This window comes from Choristoneura fumiferana, chromosome 26, assembly GCF_025370935.1.
Source record: "Choristoneura fumiferana chromosome 26, NRCan_CFum_1, whole genome shotgun sequence".
NCBI lineage: Eukaryota > Metazoa > Arthropoda > Insecta > Lepidoptera > Tortricidae > Choristoneura > Choristoneura fumiferana.
This window is the reverse complement of record NC_133497.1, coordinates 2,075,515-2,100,009: the sequence shown is the minus strand read 5'-3', so window position 1 is coordinate 2,100,009 and position 24,495 is coordinate 2,075,515. Positions and strand designations below refer to the sequence as shown.

The 24,495-nt window shown below is 37.5% G+C and overlaps 1 protein-coding gene across 2 annotated transcripts in view; it reads right to left on the bottom strand.

The window, feature by feature from the left end:
• Positions 1-461: 461 nt before the first annotated feature.
• CCAP (Crustacean cardioactive peptide) overlaps positions 462-24,495 on the bottom strand; it is a 26,657-nt gene continuing 2,623 nt past the window's right edge. The window contains exons 1-4 of one of the 2 annotated variants that reach the window (XM_074108228.1): positions 6,334-6,440; positions 5,720-5,801; positions 3,321-3,388; positions 462-2,496 (exon numbers count right to left, since the gene is read on the bottom strand). In XM_074108228.1, the coding sequence (XP_073964329.1) occupies positions 2,341-2,496; positions 3,321-3,388; positions 5,720-5,801; positions 6,334-6,402 (375 nt within the window). In that variant the 5' untranslated portion in view covers positions 6,403-6,440 and the 3' untranslated portion in view covers positions 462-2,340. Of the gene's footprint in view, positions 2,497-3,320; positions 3,389-5,719; positions 5,802-6,333; positions 6,441-24,495 lie in introns of those variants that run through there. The other variant, XM_074108229.1, reaches the window with a different exon arrangement.

The following is a 24,495-nucleotide window of genomic DNA, read 5'->3' as shown; positions in this document are numbered from 1 at the left end:
ATCGGCCCTAAGGGCCAAAAGCACACAGAAGTAGGGGCTCCGTCGATAATGTTCAAGTGTCGATAAAAATTGGGAAAAACACGATTAAAACAAAGAGAATCACTCATTGGAATAGTGCCATCTTTTATCTAATAGCTGTTACTAATGTAATTCAACTACTCGGCCAAAGATGGCGCCACCAAGCACTGCAGAACCAGTGATTGAAAATATCTAAATGTTGCTAACCTACAATGTTTTTTTCTTCGAAACTAGATTATTTACAGGCGGCCACGATTTCGTCAATTGGTTTAACGATTTCGAAACAAGTAGACCTTACTAAGGATTATTTAGGTTGTTTTATTTTTTATAATTATGATGTTTGGCCATCTTTTGGCAAATGGCTGAACTATCTCAAAAAATGCTGAGTGTCTACTCGACCACTTAGGTAGTACGAATTGTATGTAAATGAAAAAAAAAACATATCAAGAAGAATTATTTTATTTCTTCATATTAAATTCGAACATTTATATATTCCTTAGCTTACGACTAGTTCTTTGGACAAATATAGCTCTCGATTTAAATTACAATTTCGTAAAAAAACGCGTCATTTGTACCAGATGTTCATTAAAATACAAAAGAAATGGTACTAAGTAGTTTGAATATTTTTTCAAAAAAAATCAATTTAAAAACTATTTTCTACCTAAACAACATGATTATTAAAATATTGAATGTCACCTCCTAGGTCTTAGAAAATAGATTACGATTCTTATTCCTAAATTACAACTACGGTAAAAATTATTAACTAAATAAAACGATTAAATTAATCAATTGAATAACGAAACTATTAAAAATATCACTCAGTTTACTTACAAAAGAATTTAACGAAAGACGATTAGATAAAAATAGTTAATACCTACGGATCACTTGTAACCTTAATGGTAATATGTACTATTGTTTTTTTTCGACGCATTTGATTTGATTTGATTGAACTTGGAGTTGGAAAGAGCTGGTCTTCAAACGGCTGAAAAGGGGCCCTGAAAATTGTATTGCCTAGGGGACCCGACATGGTTAATCTGGCCCTGCCTACAGGTATTGTGTCTACAGAAAGAGACAAAACACATAATACTAGGAGTATTAACAAAACAACTCGGCCATTCGCTACTACTAAGCATCCTAAAGGTCTCTGTTCTTTATAAAGGACAAAATACCTATAGCCTGCACGAAAATCGTGCACGCTGCACACGTATTCTCGGGACGAGTATTTCAGTAGAGTACTAACATATTTTTTGGTAAAACTAAAAGTACTTATCAAGAAATAAGAGTAAGAGTTATGAGTACGTTCTTCGTCAGAATGAGGAAGTTAAAGAACTTGGATAGGTGTTAGTTAATATGATTCGAAAATTTACTCTATACGACGTTTTGAAACGTTATGCCATGTTTTGTTGGTGATAATCTGTGTATCTAATTTAGCCTCGTAATTACGAGGCTGACTTTTTTTACCAAATATAGTTCTACAGACCGAGCCGAGAATTCTAAGTTTTTTGACTGCAATTTATTTATGTAAAAAAAAGTCCTCATTTCTTATTGAAAAAATTGTACTCCTCGTAGTACATTCGGCAGTTATTCTTACAATTGGTTTGTACTTTATAAAGTACACGAGGACCTACGAGGTGAAGTTAATTTATGAGAAAGCGGTGGGGTCGTATGTTTGTTCGTCATGTTTGGCCACGGGATAGCAGTCATAAGTTTTTTCGATCTAATCATCTTTTCAAAAATAACATTGGCATCTAGGTAGCCAAAACAATTAACGTTTACTTATTTAGCCAAGACGCTACGGCGAAGGTTTACACCATACAGCCAAGTCGTATTTTTTTTTATCTTTTCCATGGGGACAGTTACTAGAAATCATACAATTTATATTTAATTAACGAACAAAACATACAGATCGAATTGTGAACGCATAAAAGTTTTAACATTTTGACCCACAAGCTGAATTAACGCATATAACGCCTGTAGATACTAAATTTATGTAGAAAAATGTTCTAAAATGACAGCAAACTTTGCGCTGTAAAAATAACACAGTGTAAGTTTTTTAACATGTCCCATAAGCAGGCTAAAATTAGTTTTCTGAAAAAAGTAAGTTTTGCTTTAGTTTTGATTGTTACTATTTTAGTTTTAACTAAGTTATTTAATTTCTTCTTTTTTTATTTAACGTATTTTTTTGTAATTTCTTCATTGTAATATAGATTAATTAAGAAAACTAAAGAAACTGTTTTGAGTATATCCTTTGGAAAGGACGCCTTATCAATGTCCTAAAAATAGTACGTTCCAGAAACCATCCCCCATACATTAGCGTATTTATTAGTTGAAGATGACTTCTTTCTGCTTCCGCCTAGCTATTTCAGCGCTGGCCTCCTGGATGGCCTCCCACAGTTTGGCTTCAGATAGGATCTGGCGGGACAGCTCTTCGATGCCGTTCTCTGGCTCCAGGATAGGCAAGGAATCATCGTCGACGTACTGGAATAGATAAAATTTCATTTTCACCTCTCGTGCTTAAAAACTTCGTATTTATGCTGGATCTACGCGACACAAAATGACTTTTTATGCTCTAGTGCATAAAATAAAATCTATTGCATAAAAAAGCCACAAACAAAAAAGTTTTTTTTTTAATATTCGTAATTTGTATCGTGATCGTGAACAATTGTTTCCACTGTTGCTATTTAATTTCCTTGCAATCGAAGTTTTTTTTTTTTTTTTTTATTTGACTGGATGGCAAACGAGCAAATGGGTCTCCTGATGGTAAGAGATCACCACCGCCCATAAACATCTGCAACACCAGGGGTATTGCAGACGCGTTGCCAACCTAGAGGCCTAAGATGGGATACCTCACGTGCCAGTAATTTCACCGGCTGTCTTACTCTCCACGCCGAAACACAACAGTGCAAGCACTGCTGCTTCACGGCAGGATTAGCGAGCAAGATGGTGGTAGCAATCCGGGCGGACCTTGCACAAGGTCCTACCACCTGCATGTGCAACTCTGCAAGTGAAAAGCACAGTATAAAACTTGAGCATCAAACCCATTTTACCCTCGACATATCTATTCTTCGTCGCCGTACGGCTCGATTGACTATTATGAGCGCCTCAGATAAAAAGGGCTCATTTTATACTCATGTTGTACAATCTACTATTGCTTTTATGTTTTTGTTTGCGGTTAGACGCCTATGGACAAATAGTACGAACAGCGAGCAGCGCTAACTGCGCCAGGTAGCGTAGGCTCCTTCAGCGACATTGTTGACTTGATTCATTTAGACAGAACACTGAACCCTGATATAAGTACCTACCTGCCGTTGCCTCATCAGCTCTTGGACTGGCATGCCAGGAGCATTCTGGGACCTCTTGCGACCGCATCCTGATAAAAAGGTTTTTGTTAAAAAAATCATTTTTTGTTTTTAATACAAGCTTTTTTCTGACTTTACTACTTTTTGTTGACTGTAAGTCTAGTCATACCGTAATTATTGTCCGAATCATCGTTTGTCATACTTTTTCTCCCACTGAAATCTTAAATTTTTCCGAAATTTTTATATGGTCATCCTATAGAAAACTATAGGTTAGGTTAGGTTTGTTTTATAACAATTCTGAACAATCATCGGATTCAGAGAAAAAAGAGTTATGGCAAACGATCATTCTGACAATGATCATTCGAACTTTCAATAAGTATGCGAACCATAATGCGAATCGATACTATTGCATTGTCATACAAACTACATTTTCCGTACCAAATTTCAAGTCGCTGCGATTTACTGTTGAGGAGTTTCGTCCTGCGGAGACGATCCTGGCCGGACTGTCAGAATATTGTATTGTCACCAGATTTATATAGATATGCCGAATTTCAAGTCAATCCGACTACAGGAAGTGGGTCAAATTTAGCTGACACAAAGAAATAAATAAACAGGTCAAGGTAAAGAAAATCTTATAAAAATATATCGAACTATAATGTGAAAGTTTGTGTATTATAGTAGCACTTACTAGCATTTACCCGCAGATGAGCTCGCGTATGTGTTAGTCAATTTTATCCCACAGGAACACTTTACCGGGATAAAAACTATACTATATGTCCTAGCCCACGTCATAATCCACATGTGTGCAAATTTCATCAAATTATCGTTCGGAAATTCCACTTGAGACTTAATTGTCGTGGATTTTAGATTTTGTATGTTTTAATCAATTTTATACCACAGTCTCATACCTTTGTCCTCCCTTTTTTCCGAACAAAACGGGGACTATGCAACACTGTGGCATGCTCGATATTTTTATGGTACGGTTTTAAGGAGGACAAAGGTTTCCGAAAGACAAAACTGTCTCAAAACACAGACATTTATTGCCCCGGAACGCATATTTGCCATAATTAATTTTAGATATTGCAAAATATTCACAAAATTATTCTAATTATAAATAAACCCGCGTAGCTCACCCAAAAACTATGAGATTTGACATTTCCTCCGAAATTTAATTTAATTTACCTCACGCTACACTAGCGCCTCTAGTTGCGAATTCATACGCGATAGCCCTCATTGTGATGCGTCTTGCTCAGAAATATTGTCTATTTTGCAAAGCCATGATGGGGTTCAGCTTCAAAATATGACAATCGGTAGTGATAAAACTTTAAAAAGCAGTCTGTTTATCGTTTGATTTAGTTGCTGAGCCAAAATAATTGTGCTTTTAATATTCGAGCTTAATCATCAAGGAAAATAGAGGTATATATTTTTCTATCAACTAAATTCGTAACCCTTGTTTTGTCCCGAAAATGAAATGCCTGAATCTGGCAACCCCATGTAATAGTATTAAGCTGAGTTTAGACTTGTAAGAAAAATCGTGCAAGTTGCATTACATTGCGAGGCCGTAAAGCCAACGAGGCCTTATAGATAGGCTCAGAGTTGCTCAGCGAGCTATGAACAGAGGTGTGCTTGAGGTTTCTCTACGGGATCGAATCAGAAATGAGGAGATACGTAGAAGAACAAGGGTCACCGACGTAGCCAAGCGAATTAGCTCGTTGAAGTGGCAATGGGCGGGCCATATAGCACGGAGAGCGGATGGCCGTTGGGGCCGAAAAGTTCTAGAGTGGAGGCCGCGGATCGACAAGCGTCCACCAACAAGATGGACGGATGACCTGGTTAAAGCCGCGGGTTCACGGTGGATGCAGGCCGCTGCCAACCGAAGCAACTGGAGGTTGAACAGTGGACGTCCTACGGCTGAGATGATGATGATGATGATGAAAGCCAACCAGTTTGTAGTGGTCTATCGAGCGTCGCAATGTAATGCAACTTGCACGATTTTTCTTGCAAGTCTGAACTCGGCTTTAGATTATTATATGCTTATAGATCAGGGTTTCTCAAACTTATGGCTCCACGTACCCCTGTTAAAGTTTCTACACGACGGCGAACCCCTACCTCCCCCCCTATAACAAATATAGGTAAGAATCGTCTTGCCAACGAAAATACAAACTGAAACAAACAACAACAAATAACAAACAAATAAGTAACAAATTTGGAGTTGAAATAAAATATACAAAAAGACTCCAAAAACCAATCTTAATCATCTTGCCAGTCTTGCAACCACCATCACGTAAACCTTGTCGCGAACCCCCTACCGTCGAATAGCGAACCCCTAGGGGTTCGCGTACCCCACTTTGAGAAACCCTGTTATAGATTAAGGTAGATCATAGAGTAAAGGTAAAACCAACCAGTGAAAGCATTGCAGAAGGGTCTCTTCTTCGGCGTCATCACCACTTCTTCCGAAAGCCGAGGGTCAAAGTTCCGTGGGATCTGAAGCAACATTGAAACACAGATTGCTTACTTTTAAGTGCGGAACCCTCAGAGCGCGAGTCACTCTCACGGTCAGTTTTATGTTTAAAATGATAAGGTTCTAAAGCGACATTGAAAATTTTCCGATTCATGTTGTGGAAAATTTTGGGGAAAGTATATTATATCCAGCTGATAATATTCTGGGTGATGAGTAAAATAAAAACTACACATTGTACTGCTTTGTGGTGTTCAATAAAGAATATTAGTATTGTATTTAATAAAATAAAAATCATTTATTTCAGATGCTAGTTCAATATCGTGTTAGTAACAGAAACAGTAGCAATAACTTACAGACTATATGTTGTATTGTATTGCATTGGTCATTTATCATTGAATGTATTTTTCTCAGAAATTATTAACATTATAGGATTGCAAACCTAAACCGATACCAAAGATTCATTCATCAGATAGACATTAAGTATTATTTTTAAACTTAATGTAGGTTTTCGAAAAGTTCCCCATATTGATGATGATGATGATGATTATGACTCACACTGGCTGTATAGCAGATATCCACGAGCAGCAGCGCGAGGACTGGCAGCAAAAACACGTGGCGGGCCATGGCGGGAAAAATGACAGCTGACACTTGACAGGCAAGATGGCGTCTGCGGAAAAACAAAATGGCGGGCGGTTAGTTTTCAAAAAAACTCGTATCGCATCGTGTCTCCTTTGCGTAGCACCAACAGAGCAACACAACCGTTCACCATTGCTGCCATACCAGAAAGATAGATAGATAGATAGAAAAAGTTTATTTCTGCTAAGGGTTACATTTTTAATTTACATTTGTTGTGCCAAACTACAGAGCAGTTTGTCGGCACTTTAGCTCTTGGTTTATAAAGTTACAAAAACACAAGTAACGCTTAACATAGGATAATTAGTATTAAGACTTGCTATGGTTAGTGTTATGTTATGACTTAAGACTATAAAAAGATTTTTTTGTTTTTGTTTTTATACTATTAGAAAAACCAGACATTTTGAACTACAAGCATGCCATTATACCACGACTTATTAAAGACTTACAGATAGCGCGCGAGATGAATGCAGAGCTCAGGAATGCGGTAGCAACACCTTATTAGAATTAATGACGACGAATTTATCGACATACATAAGGCATGTCGATAAATTTGTAAAAGAAATGTTATTTAAATTTTCACATTTTTTTTTTACTTTCGCGCTTTAAACACTATGAATATAAACAGGACTTAGCACCTAACCGTTTATTTGTTTCATCCACCGTAGTCGCAACGTGACTCAACACGATGGACGTAATGAGGGCTATCGCGTATGAATTCGCCGCTAGAGGCGCTAGTGTAGCGTGAGGTCTCCGAAATGTCAAATCTCATAGTTTTTGGGTGAGCTACGCGGGTTTATTTATAATTAGAATAATATTGTGAATATTTTGCATTACCTGAAATTAATTATGGCAATTATGCGTTACGGTTACGGCGCAATGAATGTCTGTGTTTTGAGACATTTTCATCTTTCGGAAACCTTTGTCCTCCCTTTTTTCCGAACAAAACGGGACTACGCAACACTGTGGTTGCTCTATATTTTTATGGTACGGTTTTAAGGCGAAAAATATGTTTTTAATCTAAACTTTGTTTTCACACCCGTAATAACAGACTTTGAAAGCCACACTTAAAAACCTCACGCACCAGAGGCGCCATCTAGAAAGAGAAAAAAACGATAGCACTCATTCGTTTAAACCACCAACAGAAAAAAAGGAAATGAACAACGAGAACTTGATGGACTAGGATCAGTCATCATTAAAAATAAAAAATAATACTGGTACGACATGAGTTTTAACGCGATCGATATCTGTACGACAGCTATCAAGGACAGCACCAAACTAAAGGCGACTGAGGCGGGGCGTGTGGTTAGCGGGGGGAGAGGCTCCCGCTCTTCACCTCAGGCCCCGACTGCATTCAACTCGCGCGCTCTCTGTAGCTATCATATGGCATATTATCGTCTGGAGAGATTTTTCTTTCGGTAAACAAGGATATTTATGTAAGGTCGCGAACGCGCAAAGTAATTGTTTTTAGTTCATTAAATCTAGGTATATTAACCGTCGAGATTATTGAGACCATGCTAACCAAACCGAAGCCGAAGAGGGAGGAGCCGAAACGATCACAGCGCTCGCTACGGCTAAAAGTGAAACCAATGTTGCTGGCATGACCTGCAGGGCTACTACGAAACTCGAAACTCGAAGTTCGTGTCATGCGGTCCCTCTGACACTTATACTATTTAATACGAGATAACTTCGAGTTCCGAGTTTCGTAGTAGCCCTGCTGTTGTCTATCTGAGTTGATTGTAATTTTTTTTAATAAACATTGACTGTTTTAAAAATAAATAAGTATGTTCTTAACAAGATTTGAAAGAAAGAAAATACATTTATTTAACGCCATAAAAAACAAACATAACATAGATAAAGACATTGACGCTAACAGGTACTCAGCATAATAGCCGTGGCGCTGATTTTCAGTGAGGTATCTAAAAACTAACAAAAATTGTGATGTTAAAAACACTAACAAGAATAGTGACTGCAAATTCTACAGATTCCCAAAAGTATTAAACTACAACAACGAAATAAATGGTTCCCGCAAGAATAATTTCGATACCGAGACAAGCAAACAAGCAAGTTAATTTTTAAATGGAAACAAATAAACCAAAATAGTGTAGGTACATTTGGGATTTATAATTTTGCGTGTAATGAACTTCAACTTTTTATTTACTGATACTGTGTTACTGTGTTGTAATTTACTGTTTTCTGTTGTATTAAGTAAATAAAATCGTACCTACCGTTGAAATGAACCAATTAATTATTCGGTGAAAAGACATTGACGTTTGAAATTCGAGCTTAGGTTCATAGTCATTGTAAATTTTAGTTTGAACTTCGACACAATAATGCACACCCAGTATCAACTTCCCGATTCGACTTAAACCTAATTCCTAACCTAATTCGCTTTATTTAAATGGTCTCAAACGCCGCGATCCCTCATAAATTAAGTTAGAAGAACTTGTAAACAGTTAAAGCAAACTTAGGATGTACAAATAAAAAGGGAAGTTAATTGTTTAACTAACTTGATGACGGACTAATTGGGCTCGGGGGAGAGTTAGTTAGTTGTTCAACAGGCGTTTAGAAAAGGTAACAGTCATTTATTTATTTAAACTAAGTCTCTCTAAGGCAGGCGTTTTCAACCTTTTGGTTTTAATAACGGCACACTTTCTGTTCATCAAAGTTTCATGGCAAACCAAGAGTTGAGATAGAGTGCCAAGATACAGGCTCAGCCTAGTTTGGTACTTACCAGATATATCTGGTATATTGTAATAGTGGTCATTTTTAGATAAAAATTATTCTTATTCTTATTCTTATTCTTACACCAGTAAAAAACCGGGCAAGTGCGAGTCAGACTCGCGCACCGAGGGTTCCGTACACATTTATAGGTATGTAAACGGGAATCGTGTGTTGAAGATATTTCCCGCTTTTTCCGAGTGATTTAAAACATACAGTGTAAGCAGAGCCCTGCTCCTAAGCAAAACGTACGCAGTGTGGGGTCAGATTATATTGGTTTTTGATATTTACACACACATAAAAAAATAAAAATTATAGCTACCTTCACACCAAATTTCAAGTTTCTATGACAACTGGAAGTACCCTATAAGTTTTCAGTGTATAGAATCACGTTGTTTAATGACTTTTGATTGCGTTGACTTAAAAGTTTGATTTTTTCAAGGCTTCAAGCAGCAGATATGAGTATTCGATATCAATTTCAGTTTGATACCTCCACGCGTTCCTAAGAAAAAGGATCTTGACAGACGAACGGACGGACAGCAAAGTGATCCTATAAGGGTTCCGTTTTTTTCTTTCGAGGTACAGAACCCTAAAAATGGCCAAGTGCGAGCAGGACTGTCGCGGAAAGTACCTAAAAAGTTCCGTACACAGTATACCCATAATAATAATTATGCATAACATAACGGACAGCGGAGGTTTATTAATAGGGTCTCGTTGACAGCTTTTGTACGAATCGCATACACTTCGCGGCGACCGCGGCACACCAGAAAATATACGCGGCACACCTGAAAATATACGCGGCACACCGGTTGAAGACCTCTGCTCCAAGGTATAAAGTTTTAGGGGCTGTTTTACCATCCATTGATTAGTGTTAACTGGCGGTTAGGTGTGATGCAGTCTCTTTTTGTTTTGTTCAAATAGACGGAGACGGCATCACATTTAACCGTCGGTTAACGCTAATCAATGGATGGTGAAACAGCCCCTTAATGTCATTTCATTTATAACTAGTTTTTACCTGCGGCTTCACACGCGTAAATCAATATAAAATATCTGCAGTTGAATTGAAATTCTGGGATTTTCTTAATTCGCAACGGGTATACCCACTGACGTTCATTGTTCACTGACGTTCGTTCATTGCGGCGTTCTAAGGGGGAGGCCTTTGTCCAGCAGTGGACGTCTTCGAGCTGATGATGATGATGATGATGATGATGATGATGATGATGATGATGATGATGATGATACCCACTGAGTCGCACTACGTGTAAAAATAGCATAACTGTGCCGAATTTAATGACTTTAAACCCAGCGGTTAAGATCTCGAATGTTTATCCTTATCCCGTGGGAATATCGGGATAAAAAGTAACCTATGTGGTATTCCAGATGTCCAGCCATCTACATACCAAATTTCATCCCAATCTGTCCAGCCGTTTTAGCGTGAAGGAGTAACAAATATACACACGCAAACCATGGCTTATCGCTGTTAATTACTTGGCAATTCGGTGATACTGGTTTAATATATACCTCGTTGAGTTTCCTGCCGGATTCTTCTCAGCAGAGGTTTTTCCGAACCGGTGGTAGATTTTTTTTTGACATTCATAAGTGCTTGTTATAGCCTAAATTGAATAAAGATATTTTGACTTTGACTTTGACTTTGAATATCTTACGCACATCTCACTATAAGGAAATGTAAGCGGCTGGTTAAATAAAACAGCTGTGCTCCAAAATAAGTTCTTGCTTAAGCTCTCGCTCAAACCTACATTATGAACGCTTCCTGACGGCGAGGCGAAAGTACCCTCGTTCCATACATCAATCCATCATCATCATCTCATCTCACCATTCCATTTCGATGGAATTTGGTATGTGGGGGTTTTCGGGGCTATTATCGAGTTTTAGCCTGAGCAAACCTGAGCTCGGTCGCCCAGGTACTTTACTTATTATTTAAGTCAAATACCATTATCTGTCAGTGGTGTAAATAAATAATTTATCTAACCCTTTAGATTTTTTAAAGCTGTGACGATATCACACAGTAAAATGGATAGTCACCAGAAAGAGATCGTTTTTAGGGTTCCGGAGCCAAAATGGCAAAAACGGAACCCTTATAGTTTCGCCATGTCTGTCTGTCTGTCTGTCCGTCCGTGGCTTTGCTTAGGGACTATCAATGCTAGAAAGCTGTAATTTTGCTCGGATATATGTATATGTAAACTATGGCGACAAAATGGTACAATAAAAAATTCCAAAAAACATTTTTTTAGTGTACCTTGCATAGACGTAAAGTGGGGGTGATTTTTTATTCTCATCCAACCCTATAGTGTGGGGTATCGTTGGATACCATTTGGGGTTTGCTAAGACGATTGTTCGATTCAGTGATTTGTTTGCGAAATATTCAACTTTAAAGTGCAAATTTTCATTAAAATGGAGCGTCCCTCCCCCTTCTAAAATCTAAACCGGTGGCTGGAAAAATTGATAAAATTCAGGATGGTAGTAAGTATATCAAACTTACGAGGATAACTACGAATATAACGGCTAAGTTTGCTTGAGAATTATTGGTAGTTTAAGAGTAAACAGCAGCCTAAGGTATAAAATATACCTAAACATGGAAGATTCCGTATAAAATACGAAATCCTTAGAGATATATTACATATTTTTTTCGGAATGCCTACGGAAACCTATTTTGGGCGTGTCCGACACGCTCTTGGCAGGTTTTTTAAATACTTTTGCACAAATCTAAGAAGGTACTATTATTATTTATTATAGAAGATTATACACAACACAAGATACAATAATATGATAGGAAACAAAATTAATAAAAACAACATAAATATACCTAACTATAAAAAGAAAACACCATCTAGGAGGCCCTCCTGCGGCATAGACCCCAACACACTGGCGGCATTACCTCTCTGTACAGTTAGAGAAATTCGCTGGGAGAGGTAAGCGCCAGCTCTGGGGTCTCCTGAGGTCTCTATCAGCCGGGACGACATGGCTCCCATGAAGGCCTTCATGTCAGCCGACCAGGGACCCATTGTCTCCACTGCGAGAAGGTACTTGTTTTATTTTTTTTTACCGTAATCATTGGTTCTTCGTTTGATTTCTTTACGTTTTATTGACAACCTGATGAGGGGCGAACAAATAAAGTTAGCGAGTGAAGAAAGGTGTATTGTTACTTATGTTTCTGTTCATTAGATAAAGAAATATTGCTTAAAAAAGCAGTGAAGACTGTAGCACAAATATATGTTCGTTTTACCGTCTTCCTCGTTCGTATTTTTAATGTTTTTTCATTCTGGAAATAGGCTGCAAAGAGCTCTTTTGCAGTTCACTTTTTAGGGTTCTGGAACCAAAATGGCAAAAACGAAACCTTGTAGTTTCGTCCATGTCTGTCTGTCTGTTTGTCCGTCCGTGGCTTTGCTCAGGGACTATCAATGCTAGAAAGCTGTAATTTTGCACGGATATATATGTAAACTATGCTGACAAAAATGGTTAAATCCCAAAATATTGTTTTTAGGTTCTTCATCGACGTAAAGTGGGGGTGATTTTTTTTTTCTCATCCAACACTATAGTGATTTGTTTGCGAAATATTCAACTTTAAAGTGCAAATTTTCATTAAAATCGAGCGTCCCCCCCCCTCTAAAATCTAAACCGGTGGGTAGAAAAATTTGAAAAAATTTAGGATGGTAGTAAGTATATCAAACTTACAAGTAAAGCTATGACGTGCAAGTTTGCTTCAGAATTATTAGTAGTTTAAGAGTAAATAGCAGCCTAAGGTATAAAATATACCTAAACTTGGAAGATTCCGTATACTTAAAATACGAAATCCTTAGAAAAATATAACTTAATTTTTTCGAAATGGCTACGGAACCCTATTTTGGGCATGTACATGACACGCTCTTGGCCGGTTTTTTGTACTACCAGCGCTTTTGGAAATATCATCATTGCCAAGAATATGCCGCAAGCAAAAGGCATACAACTACCCACGAATTATTAATAAATTTTAATCGTCATATAAAACTACCTTGAATTTTTATTTATTTACTGTGTGTTAAGAAATTCTTTTGGTTCATTGTTACGGACCTCCGCATTCTAACGCCTGATTCAATAAATTTCCATGTCGGTATTATCCGGGCCGGTAAATGTGTCACCCGTTGATTTGCCAAAAACTTAGTGCCGTTGCAGTTCATTTTATTATACTTACTTAAATTGCGATTGTTATTTTGACAGATGAGAATTATACACAAGGCAAACGAATTGTTTCGCGCAAAATTAAGACAGTAGTGCGGCGGTTTATCAAGTCAAGTCAAGTCAAAATATCTTTATTCAATTTAGGCTATAACAAGCACTTATGAATGTCAAAAAAAATCTACCACCGGTTCGGAAAAACCTCTGCTGAGAAGAATCCGGCAAGAAACTCAACGAGGTATATATATTTTTTAAAAACAGATTTACAATATTATTAAATGATATGTATACATCACAAGTATTTAACACAACTTTATTTTTAACACAGTAGGTTCGCTATTTGAAGGGATCGCTAATGCGGATCGGAATTGTTTCCAAATATCCCTGTCCATGATATAATCATTAACTTTATAATACGCCTTTGATATTAATGTCTTCTTGACAATAGATCTGAATTTTGTATCCGTATAGCTTATCAAGCTAAACAGTCATTCTGGAGAGTCATAAGTCATACAGCATTATTGCGTCATACCTATATTATTGTCATTACCGGGTAGTAAAATATACGAGTGTGAGTATCATAAACTAATTTTGGGAAGTAGGGAGTGTTTATGGTTGTCTCATATTGTAACTGTACCGATAAAATATAGCTTATTGTTGCTACTGAAATATAGTACTTTTTGGGGTATAATTAGGGCACTTTGTGAAAGCGATGTAGAGAAAGTGGCCAAGTGTGAATCGAACTCACTTGTGGTGCCGTACAGTCACCAGCACCAATATCTAATAAATAAATAAATAATAAAATCTATATCATGGACACTTGACACCAATTGACCTAGTCCCAAACTAAGCAAAGCTTGTAATATGGATACTAGGCAACGGATAAACATACTTATATAGATAAATACATACTTAAATACATATTAAACATCCAAGACCCGAGAACAAACATTCGTATTATTCATACAAATATCCGCCCCGGCCGGGATTCGAACCGGGACCTTAAGCTTCGTAGTCAGGTTCTCTAACCACTCAGCCATCCGGTCGTCAAAATCTGACACAACGAGCGTGCATAAATATCTGATAAGACTCTATTTCTAAGGCCGGAGAACGTGTCAGATATTTTGAACGCTCCGCTGTGGCAGATATTAATAATAATAATAATAATCTTTGTTTCAAGTAACTGTGACTCATTTTGTTAATAGATAGGCTTATTTCTAGAGTTAGTAATGGAATATGAAAATGAAAAATACAGTTAAAATAACATTTACTACTTATTTATTTACTTTATTTTTTATTTATTTATTTTATTTTTTTAATGCTTGTGACTGTACATGACATTTGACTTGGCTAGATCCGTGTACATAAGCACTAATTATCAGGCCGTGCATTATTTGAACGTGCATTAACAAGTCGTACATTAACTACACCACTTTGCTAGCGATTGGCTCATTTAGTTAATTAACCAATCACGAGCAAACGTCAAACGGGTCTCACGATACTAACGCCATCTAGCGATATTTCGCCTCTGTGAAAACCCTCATTCTTGCGGACGATTTTCCGTTCGAGAATGACAGTTAATCTTTAAAATAATTATTTCATCACACTTGCTCGTAAACAGTGTCGTAACATGCAGGCTACCTTAGTTGCAACCCCCCAAATAAAACCCTCGACCTTAATGTGCTTCTCATGAAACCCGTGGTCGGTAAATGAGTCAGAGCCCCCGTACAGACTGCTGCGCTGCGCGCGCTGCTGCGGGACCACATGCACACGCGGCTCAGGCACATGCTGAGGGAGGGGGAGGGCGACGCTGCAAGAGCGCAGCCTAAGGTAACGCCAATATTTGGAAGAATTATATTTTTTCTTTTACAAATATAAATTTTACTCGCAAATGTGATGAAAAACATTGTATGTCGCACGGGCATAACTATAATTACGAACATCGACTCATTAAAGCCCTCAGTCTTCGACTTCGGGCTTCTAATAGACTCTCGTTCGTAATTCCTTATTTACCGCCCTTAAGACACAATGTACTATAACAACATGTTCAACCCTGTCTGACTGTACAGCGTAAGATACGAACGCTCAAAGCTCTATTACGACCGTCTGTTGCTCTTCCATTTGCCTCTTTATTTTTAATGTGTGTTTAAAATTAAGCGACAAGCGTAGAGTTTACTTTCAACGTATTTAATTTGCAGTTAGAAGTGGAAAGGAATCGTAGAATTCACGGCATCTGGGTTGCTCATCGCCATCATCATGGGCCGTAGGACGTCCACCATAGACGTCCCACACACATAGACCCTAGAGATGGGCCGAACATGGGTTTCACCGAATACGAATAATTATTCGTGATAGACTTTTATTTTCTTTAAAAACCGTTAATAAACATTATTTTGTTCGTTTTTATAGAAAATAAAAGTATATCACGAATATACGTAGTTCAGACCACATTTTTAATTTTCATTCAATTTTTATGGAATAATCGAGAAAAACTAACAAAAATGCAACGTTGCCAGCTCAGCAAGTATAAACGCTCTTAACCAGGTCGTCCGTCCATCTTGTTGGTGAACACCCTACCCTGCGCTTGCCAATCTGCGGTTTCAGATGCCCCAACGGCCATCTGTTTTTTTATTTTTTTTATTCGACTGGATGGCAAACGAGCAAGTGGTTCTCCTGATGGTAAGAGATCACCACCGCCCATAAAAATCTGCAACACCAGGGGTATTCCAGATGCGTTGCCAACCTAGAGGCCTAAGATGGGATACCACAAGTGCCAGTAATTTCACCGGCTGTCTTGCTCTCCACGCCGAAACACAACAGTGCAAGCACTGCTGCTTCACGGCAGGATTAGCGAGCAAGATGGTGGTAGCAATCCGGGCGGACCTTGCACAAGGTCCTACCACCGGCCTGCTGCCTGCCTGCCTGCATCTGCTGTAATAAATCGATAACAACGGCTTAGTGCAGGTTACTCACGCTGAGGACTCCTGACAAATTCAAAAGCCAGCTCGGTATAAATAATTAATAATAGTTATTTATGTGGCTGGTGCATAATGAGAGGCATTAAAGTACGAGTGTGGTTTTATGAAACGAGCCGAAGGCGAGTTTCATAATAAGATCACACGAGTGTTTTAATGCCTAATTATGTATAGCCGCATACATAACTTTATCTACATGCATATCATAAGTTTTCTATAATATGTTCAGATATGGCCTGTATTTTGACTTTGACTTTGACTTGACTTGACTTTGACTTGACTTGACTTTGACTTTGAATAATAATTATTATCTACATGCATGTCATAAGTTTTCTACAATACGTACAGATATGCATTGTTAAAAAAAGTATTACCGATACTTTAATGTAAACATTAAGATGCACCCGCAGATACCAGGTTTCTTAATAAAGGCCATTTGATAGTCGTTTCTGAACATATAATAGGGAAGTTATGATATGCATGTAGATAAATACATTGTTTAATGCCTTCATTATAGGTTCTACCTATAACACCGTATTATATCACCGTATAATACCGTATGACCGTACCAGCAACGTGTCAGGCAAAAATATATTTTTCACCTCAGCACCTCAAAGGCAGGTTTTGCTATGAGAAATCAGTGAGCAAAATCGCATTTTGCTCACTCCGTGAGACAAAGTAACTTTTTAATTATTTTTTTTTAAATGCTGAGTACAGTGTTGGGTCTACTCACTGAATTCCAAATATTTGAACTTTACTTTGATCTGTCATTTCACTTCAACTCGAAAAAAAGCAAGAGATAGGATCAAATTTGTCGATTACAAACTTAAATAAATTTTTGGTATTAAAAATATATCGAAATATTTCCAAAATGTAAATTTCCCGATCTTTTAATAAAGTATGCAACCTCGTTGCACGAAAGCCGCTTCTCTTGTTTTTTTTTATAAAAGAATTCCGTATACTGCCTCTACTCTACAGTATAATTATTATTTGTTAAATTGAATGATTTTTTAACAAATCTATTTATGTTTATGTAATAGAAATCTTAATAAAAATCATATTTAAAGGTTTAATTGTCAACCTTTTCAATTACCGAGATGAGGCTTTTTGCAGTATTGAAAAATAAGTGTGACATTAGTACAAGAAGTTAAGATTGCATGTTATGAGTATGCGATTGTATTGTAGCTACTGGACTCTTTTTATGTTTTTAAATGTAATTATTATATTTGATAATAATCGGATTCTATTTTAAAAAAATGTGTTTGTTTTGTAAACAGGTAGGTATATGTGGTTTCATTCTTATGTAACATTAAAATTATGTTTTCGCTGCTGAGGTGAAAAATTGTATGTGTCACATGAGACCAAAGTTTTTTTGCATCTCGTTTATTTCAATCCTTGCTGATCTCAGGATTCTAACCTAGGATCACTCGCTAACGCTCGTGATTCAATTATAGAATCCTTCGCTTCCTCGGGATTCAAATCAACACTCGCAACAAAAAACAACTTTGCTCTCTTGTTGCACAAATAACTATTTCACCTCAGCACCTCAAACAGGCAGGTTTTGCTATGAGAAATCAGTGAGCAAAATCGCATTTTGCTCACTCCGTGAGACAAAGTAACTTTTTAATTATTTTTTTAAATGCTGAGTACAGTGTTGGGTCTACTCACTGAATTCCAAATATTTGAACTTTACTTTGATCTGTCATTTCACTTCAACTCGAAAAAAGCAAGAGATAGGATTAAATTTGTCGATTACAAACTTAAATTAAATTTTTGGTATTAAAAATATATCGAAATATTTCCAAAATGTAAATTTTCCTGATCTTTTAATAAAGTATGCAACCTCGTTGCACGAAAGCCGCTTCTCTTGTTTTTTTTTATAAAAGAATTCCGTATACTGCCTCTACAGTATAATTATTATTTGTTAAATTGAATGATTTTTTAACAATATAACACATGTTTATGTAATAGAAATCTTAATAAAAATCATATTTAAAGGTTTAATTGTTCAACCTTTTCAATTACCCCGAGATGAGGCTTTTTGCAGTATTAAAAAATAAGTGTGACATTAGTACAAGAAGTTAAGATTGCATGTTATGAGTATGCGATTTGTATTGTAGCTACTGGACTCTTTTTATGGTTTTAAATGTAATTATTATATTTGATAATAATCGGATTCTATTTAAAAAAATGTGTTTTTTTGTAAACAGGTAGGTATATGTGGTTTTATTCTTATGTTACATTTAAATTATGTTCTCGCTGCTGAGGTGAAAAATTGTATGTGTCACACGAGACCAAAGTTTTTTTGCATCTCGTGTATTTCAATCCCTTGCTGATCTCAGGATTCTAACCTAGAATCACTCGCTAACGCTCGTGATTCAATTATAGAATCCTTCGCTTACTCGGGATTGAAAATCAACACTCGCAACAAAAACAACTTTGCTCTCTTGTTGCACAAATAACTATTTCATCTCTCCGTTCGGAAAGTTTAATTTTCATGGGTAGATAGCCGGGTAGAAAATTGCGTTTTCATCTCTAGGGTGGAAAGTAATTTATTTTTATTTTTCTATTAGCCACGGAGTTGACGATAATTGACTTACGTCATTGACACTTTTTTTCACGTTTCCGGCATGGCCGTCTAGATGCACGTCGTGACCAAGGAGCTTATATTATTATACAACACTGGAGTTTGAATGCCGAACATCCGTTTGAAACAAGAAATTTGATCTTTATTACATCACGAAAATATGCCATCTCCTTCTTTAGTTAGGTTAAGAAAGAGATGGAAGTCATTCGTGAAATGTGAAAGAAGGAGATGGAATATATAAATAAGTAATAAAGGTCAAACTTCTTCGTTCGGCGTTCAACCTCCAGTTTTGTAAATAAGCTCCTTGGTCGTGGCCAACTCGTGTTTTTTTATAGTCGACCTGGCAAGTGACCACGTCGAAAAGGTACCGTAGGAGGTTTGATATAAGTAAATTCAATTTATTATTATTCTAATTTTTTTGTAGTATTTTACTTTCCTTACAGTCCAAATGAAAAGTAGTGTCTAACTCGGGTGAAATTACCAATTTCCCCTCGAACTATTGGCGCTCTCACTTCGTTCGGGCGCCAGAAATATCTCGGGTGAAATGGGTCACTTTCCACCCTTGCTTATCAATCTACTATTTTGTGAAAGTATGAGACTATGCCCACTAGCACGTATCGTAACCAACCGTCGCCGTCGCGTGTCATGTATGCGCTGACATTCCGTTCCTGTCACGTTCCTATTACGGTCATAGCACCTTAAATGACCAATTCTGTATAACTATTTACTTATTTCGAGATCTTGGAAACTTGTCCAACGATTTCGATGAACTTTTAAACTTGAAGCATCAACAAAAAAGGATCTGTGCCTAAATTGATAACATGTAAGTACAGTCCTAAAGCTCGTATTAAGACAAAAATCTATTCATCTGGAGATAACGCTTCCTAAAAAACAAATAAATATCTTTTGTTACAATTTCTCTTCTGTTTACGTCATGTGGTACTCGAAGCATTGTGACTTCCCCCGTTTGATCACAGGGAGCATAATACATGAGAATATGCAATATGTATCCATTGAGACTTGTACGAAACAGGTGTATGTAAATTAAATGAGTTATTATGATTCATAGTGTTTTTTTTGCAACTGATGCATTTAAATCTATCTACAATAATTAATTATACTCAGTAGGTACCCAAAAACTGTCACTAAAGTTGAACCAAAATATTTTTTTTACAATTGATTCGTTTCACAACGGTTTACGAGTGGGAAGCCGTAGGTAAATGAACTAAAAGAACTGTTGTTTTTCTGTGCATCTATATTTCAGTTTGTATTTTCAATTTAGGTTTTACGGGATGACCGTAAAAGTAAAAATTTGGAATTGAAATAAAAAATACAAAATGATTCCAAAAAACCAATCAGAATTTTTTTGCTCACCCGCGACCTTATGATAGTTAAGTTTATGCAAAATATGCGTGTTCATGCAGTTCCTCCACCTCCACACTGTAAGAATACACACAAATCACTTACGCGCTTCGAACTCAACCAGAGCTCATCTCCAAAACATCATAACTACACCATGCTACCAGCTTCTTCATGGTGCACGGTTGAGTTGCTCTGAAGTTCGAAACGCGTCAGTGTAGTGTGGTGGTGGTGATAGATGGGTTTGTGTGATTTGTGTGTGTTCTTACTGTGTGGAGGTGGAGGAACTGCATTAACACGCATATCTTGCATAAACGTAGCTATCGTAAGGTCGCGGGTGAGCAAAGTAATTCTTTTAGTTCATTGATATGGACCTCCGCAAAGAAACGCCTGATTCAATAAATTATACAAGTATTTACAATAAACATTTATTTTTTGGTTTTTCTTTTAGGAAAGACGTAAACGAAATTCCGAGTAGACCTTATGTGGGCAAAATGATTTTTAACTATATATTTGACATAAAACAGCGCTCCTGGCAAGACTTGACAGTTTGGCGACAGCTTGACGTAGGTTACAAAGCTAAAATATGACAGAATGTTAAACTGAAACGAAGAAATCCTACTAATAGTTTTTAATTAATTTAAGAGGTCAACGGCGGGAGGCCCCTTCGTCATCATCATCATCATCTCAGCCGTAGGACGTCCACTGTTGGACATATCTACTACTCTACGAATCCATACTAATATTATAAATGCGAAAGTGTGTGTGTTTGTATGATTGTCCGTCTTTCACGTCGAAACAGAGCGACAGATCGACCTGATTTTTGGCATAGTTTATGGGCTAGAGAGTGACATAGGCTACTTTTCATCCCGGAAAACGCACAGTTCCCGAGGGAAGGGCGAAGCCGAGGGAAAAAGCTAGTAAATGAGTCAGGAATTGTAACTACGTTAGAAAAATGGCCTTGCCTGTCCTAGTAGGCGGGGCTTAAAAACCGTGTTCTGCGCGTCATCTGATTCTGACATTGCATCACGCGCTCAAACCAATCCCGGCTTTTTATCTGAATTTTAACCAATCAACAAGCATTTCTAATTGCAACCTCGAAAATGGTTCGTATTTGAATCATAAGTCTTTTTGGTTTTAAAGGTTTTAGTAATGGCCACTTTTTGTGTGGATTTTTTTGAGTTACGCTTCCTCACTTATTATTTATTCGTAGACTTACAGTCAATCGTCTGGAATAGCATACATAACATACATGTACATTCATCATCATCCCAGCCTATATACGTCCCACTGCAGGGCACAGGCCTCCCCTCAGAATGAGAGGGCTTGGCAGTAGTTCCCACGTAGGCCCAGCGCGGATTGGGAACTTCACACACACCATTGAATTGCTTCGCAGGTTTCTGCCGGTTTCCTCACGATGTTATCCTTCACCGCATAGCTCGTGGTGAATTTCAAATGTAATTGCGCACATGAATTTCGAAAAACTCAGAGGTGCCAGCCGGGTTTGAATCCACGACTGCTTGAGAGGCGATAGGTCAAACCATATTTCCAGGGAATTTTTATTAAATATCTGGATCTAAAGTTTCAGATTGCGAAGCCGCGAGTAAAATATAGTATGTGTATATAATGAATAGATAACAAGCCCTGCCCACTCTAAGCTAAGGTCACTATTTCAACAGTGGGCTTAGAAAGCTTTGTGAACTTCCGAAAAGTTCGCACGGGATTTTCTGAGCTTTAAAAGTTTCTAGCTAGATGATGTTAGAAAATTGCGTGAAATGATGAAATATAATAATTTAACACTCTTTGTAGATGACTGTACACCATAAACTGGGTATACCGCCGAATGGATTATATTTTACTGTACAGTCGGAGTAAAAAAGGTTCGTCACCCTAAGATCTATTTTCCTTTGCTCAGTATGAGCGCTAATCTGCTTACCGATTGAGTGCGTCAACCTATCAACCTGCTAAACATAATCAGGTGACCATAAGCAACCCTACAACTATACCTTGGCACTGACAAACACTGACAATTAAAAATAACATTATTTGATTCATACTTTTCCGAAGAGTCACGAACCACAAAATTTACTTTTAACCGGGATTCGCGCTGTCATCGTTCATCCACCATTACCTCTCATATTTCGTTTTCTAGAATTTTTTTACCGTACAACGGCAAAAAACTACTAGTCACTGGCAAAATTGTCCTCCGATGGGACAGAGCCATATTTTTTTAAAGAACAACAACAACAACAATACTTTTACGAAGTTTGTTTATTAAAAAGGTTTTGTATTGATATGAAACTAGATATATGTTAGAGGTGTAATACTATTTGACCTTAATACATGTCAAGTAAGTAAAATTTTATATGCACTTGTACTTACTACTTTGGTTTCGAAACGTACTAAGAGTCCATGACTTTGTAAAGGAACCAATTTTATAACTGACGAAGGTTTTCCTACCCCCACTGTACAGTCGAGTTTCATAAAGTTGTGAGCAAAAATTTTATCAAAAATATCTGAACACGACTCTATTATTAACGGCGTAGAAACGTGTTCAGATATTTTCGATCAAATTTTTGCTCACAGGTTTATGAGCTCGACTGCACCACCAACATAGTCAAGCGAAATAGCTGGTTGAAATGGCAATGAGCAGGCCATATAGCACGGAAAACTGATGTCCTTTGGGCTCGAAAAGTTCTGGAATGGAGTCCGCATGGAAGTGCAGTATAGAACGTTCACCTACGAAATGGAATGGAAGTTCGTGTTGTTCAGTCCCTCTGACACTTATACTATTTAATACGAGAGCGAGAGGGACGGTGCGATAAGAACTTCAATTTTCGAACTTCGGAGTAGGCCTTCTAGTTAAATCCGCTCACGGTGAATGCAGGCTTTCAAACGAAGCAAATGTAGTATAGAGAGGCCTATGTCCAACAGTGGCCGTTCTGCGGTCTGCGGCTGAGATGATGACGATGACCTTTTACAAGGTGTTAATTAAATAACTGAAACCAGAAAGTAGTTTTATTTGCTCAGAATCGAGAGTACGAAGTAGAATCGATTATACTATGTTTTAAATTAAGTTGTGTTTGCGTTCTTAAATCCCTTATTCATTGTGTGCAGTCTAAAAGTTACGACTGCAACAGGCGCCAATGCGGGTTTTCACAGAGGTGAAATATCGCTAGATGGCGTTAGGATCGTGAGGTCCGTTTGACGTTTGCTCGTGATTGGTTAAATAACTAAATGAGCCAATCGCAAGCAAACGTCAAACGTCAAAACGTTCAAGCGTTTCATGATATGCGTAGGAATTTCATGATCTGCCTAAACTGGCCAAATCATGAAATGGCGGCGCTTCATGATATGCCTAGGAATTTCATGATCTGCCTAAACGTCACTAGGCAAATCGCTAAACGGTGGAGTTATGAACGATATGGCGGATGTCCCTTAGCCAATTCATGACATGGTGACATTTCACGATATGCCTAGGAATTTCGTGATCTGGCAGATTTTACGATCGGCCACCGACATATATACCAGTAGTCAGTTAGTAGTCCGTTTTTGGCAAATTTTACACCTAAAATTGCTAAAAGTGGGTCCGAGGCGGCAACGTTTCGTGTGCTCTGCCTACCCCATTTGGTAATACAGGCGTGATGTCTGTGTGTTTTAGTCTGACAATAAAGTTTTTGCATTTTTTTCTCTTCACACCCAGTCGCACGGTGATAAAAAGAAGATGAACAAATCCATGTAAGTATTTAGTACATATCAATTTATAAATTCAAAATTAAAATTCGCTCTTAAACCACAACCGGAAAGGCGTGAAGATATAAAAAATAAAAATGAATTGTAATGTGTTGCTAAGCGCAAAACTCGGGAACGGCTGACCGAATTCGCTTATTCTTATTTTGTTGTGTTCGTTTATTGTCAGTAGAAGGTTTTTTATGGCAGAAAACTTAGAAAAATTACAACGGGGCGAAGCCGCGGGCAACAGCTAGTATAAAATAAATAAAAACTTCGCTCGGTTCGCTCGTCGTACCTAAAATTTTCTTTTTTTCGGCATATCACGATGTACTGGGTATAGAGCTAGGAATATAGACTAATACGTTGCTCAATCGATCTGCCGTATTGTGATATGTCTGGCCAACTTTTAGGCATATCATGAAATGGCGCCATTTCACGATATGCCTAGGAATTTCGTGATCAGGCGGATATACATGACCAACATTCTAATCGAAATTAATCCTTCTGCAATGGAGTTAAAAATCAAATAGTTGATTT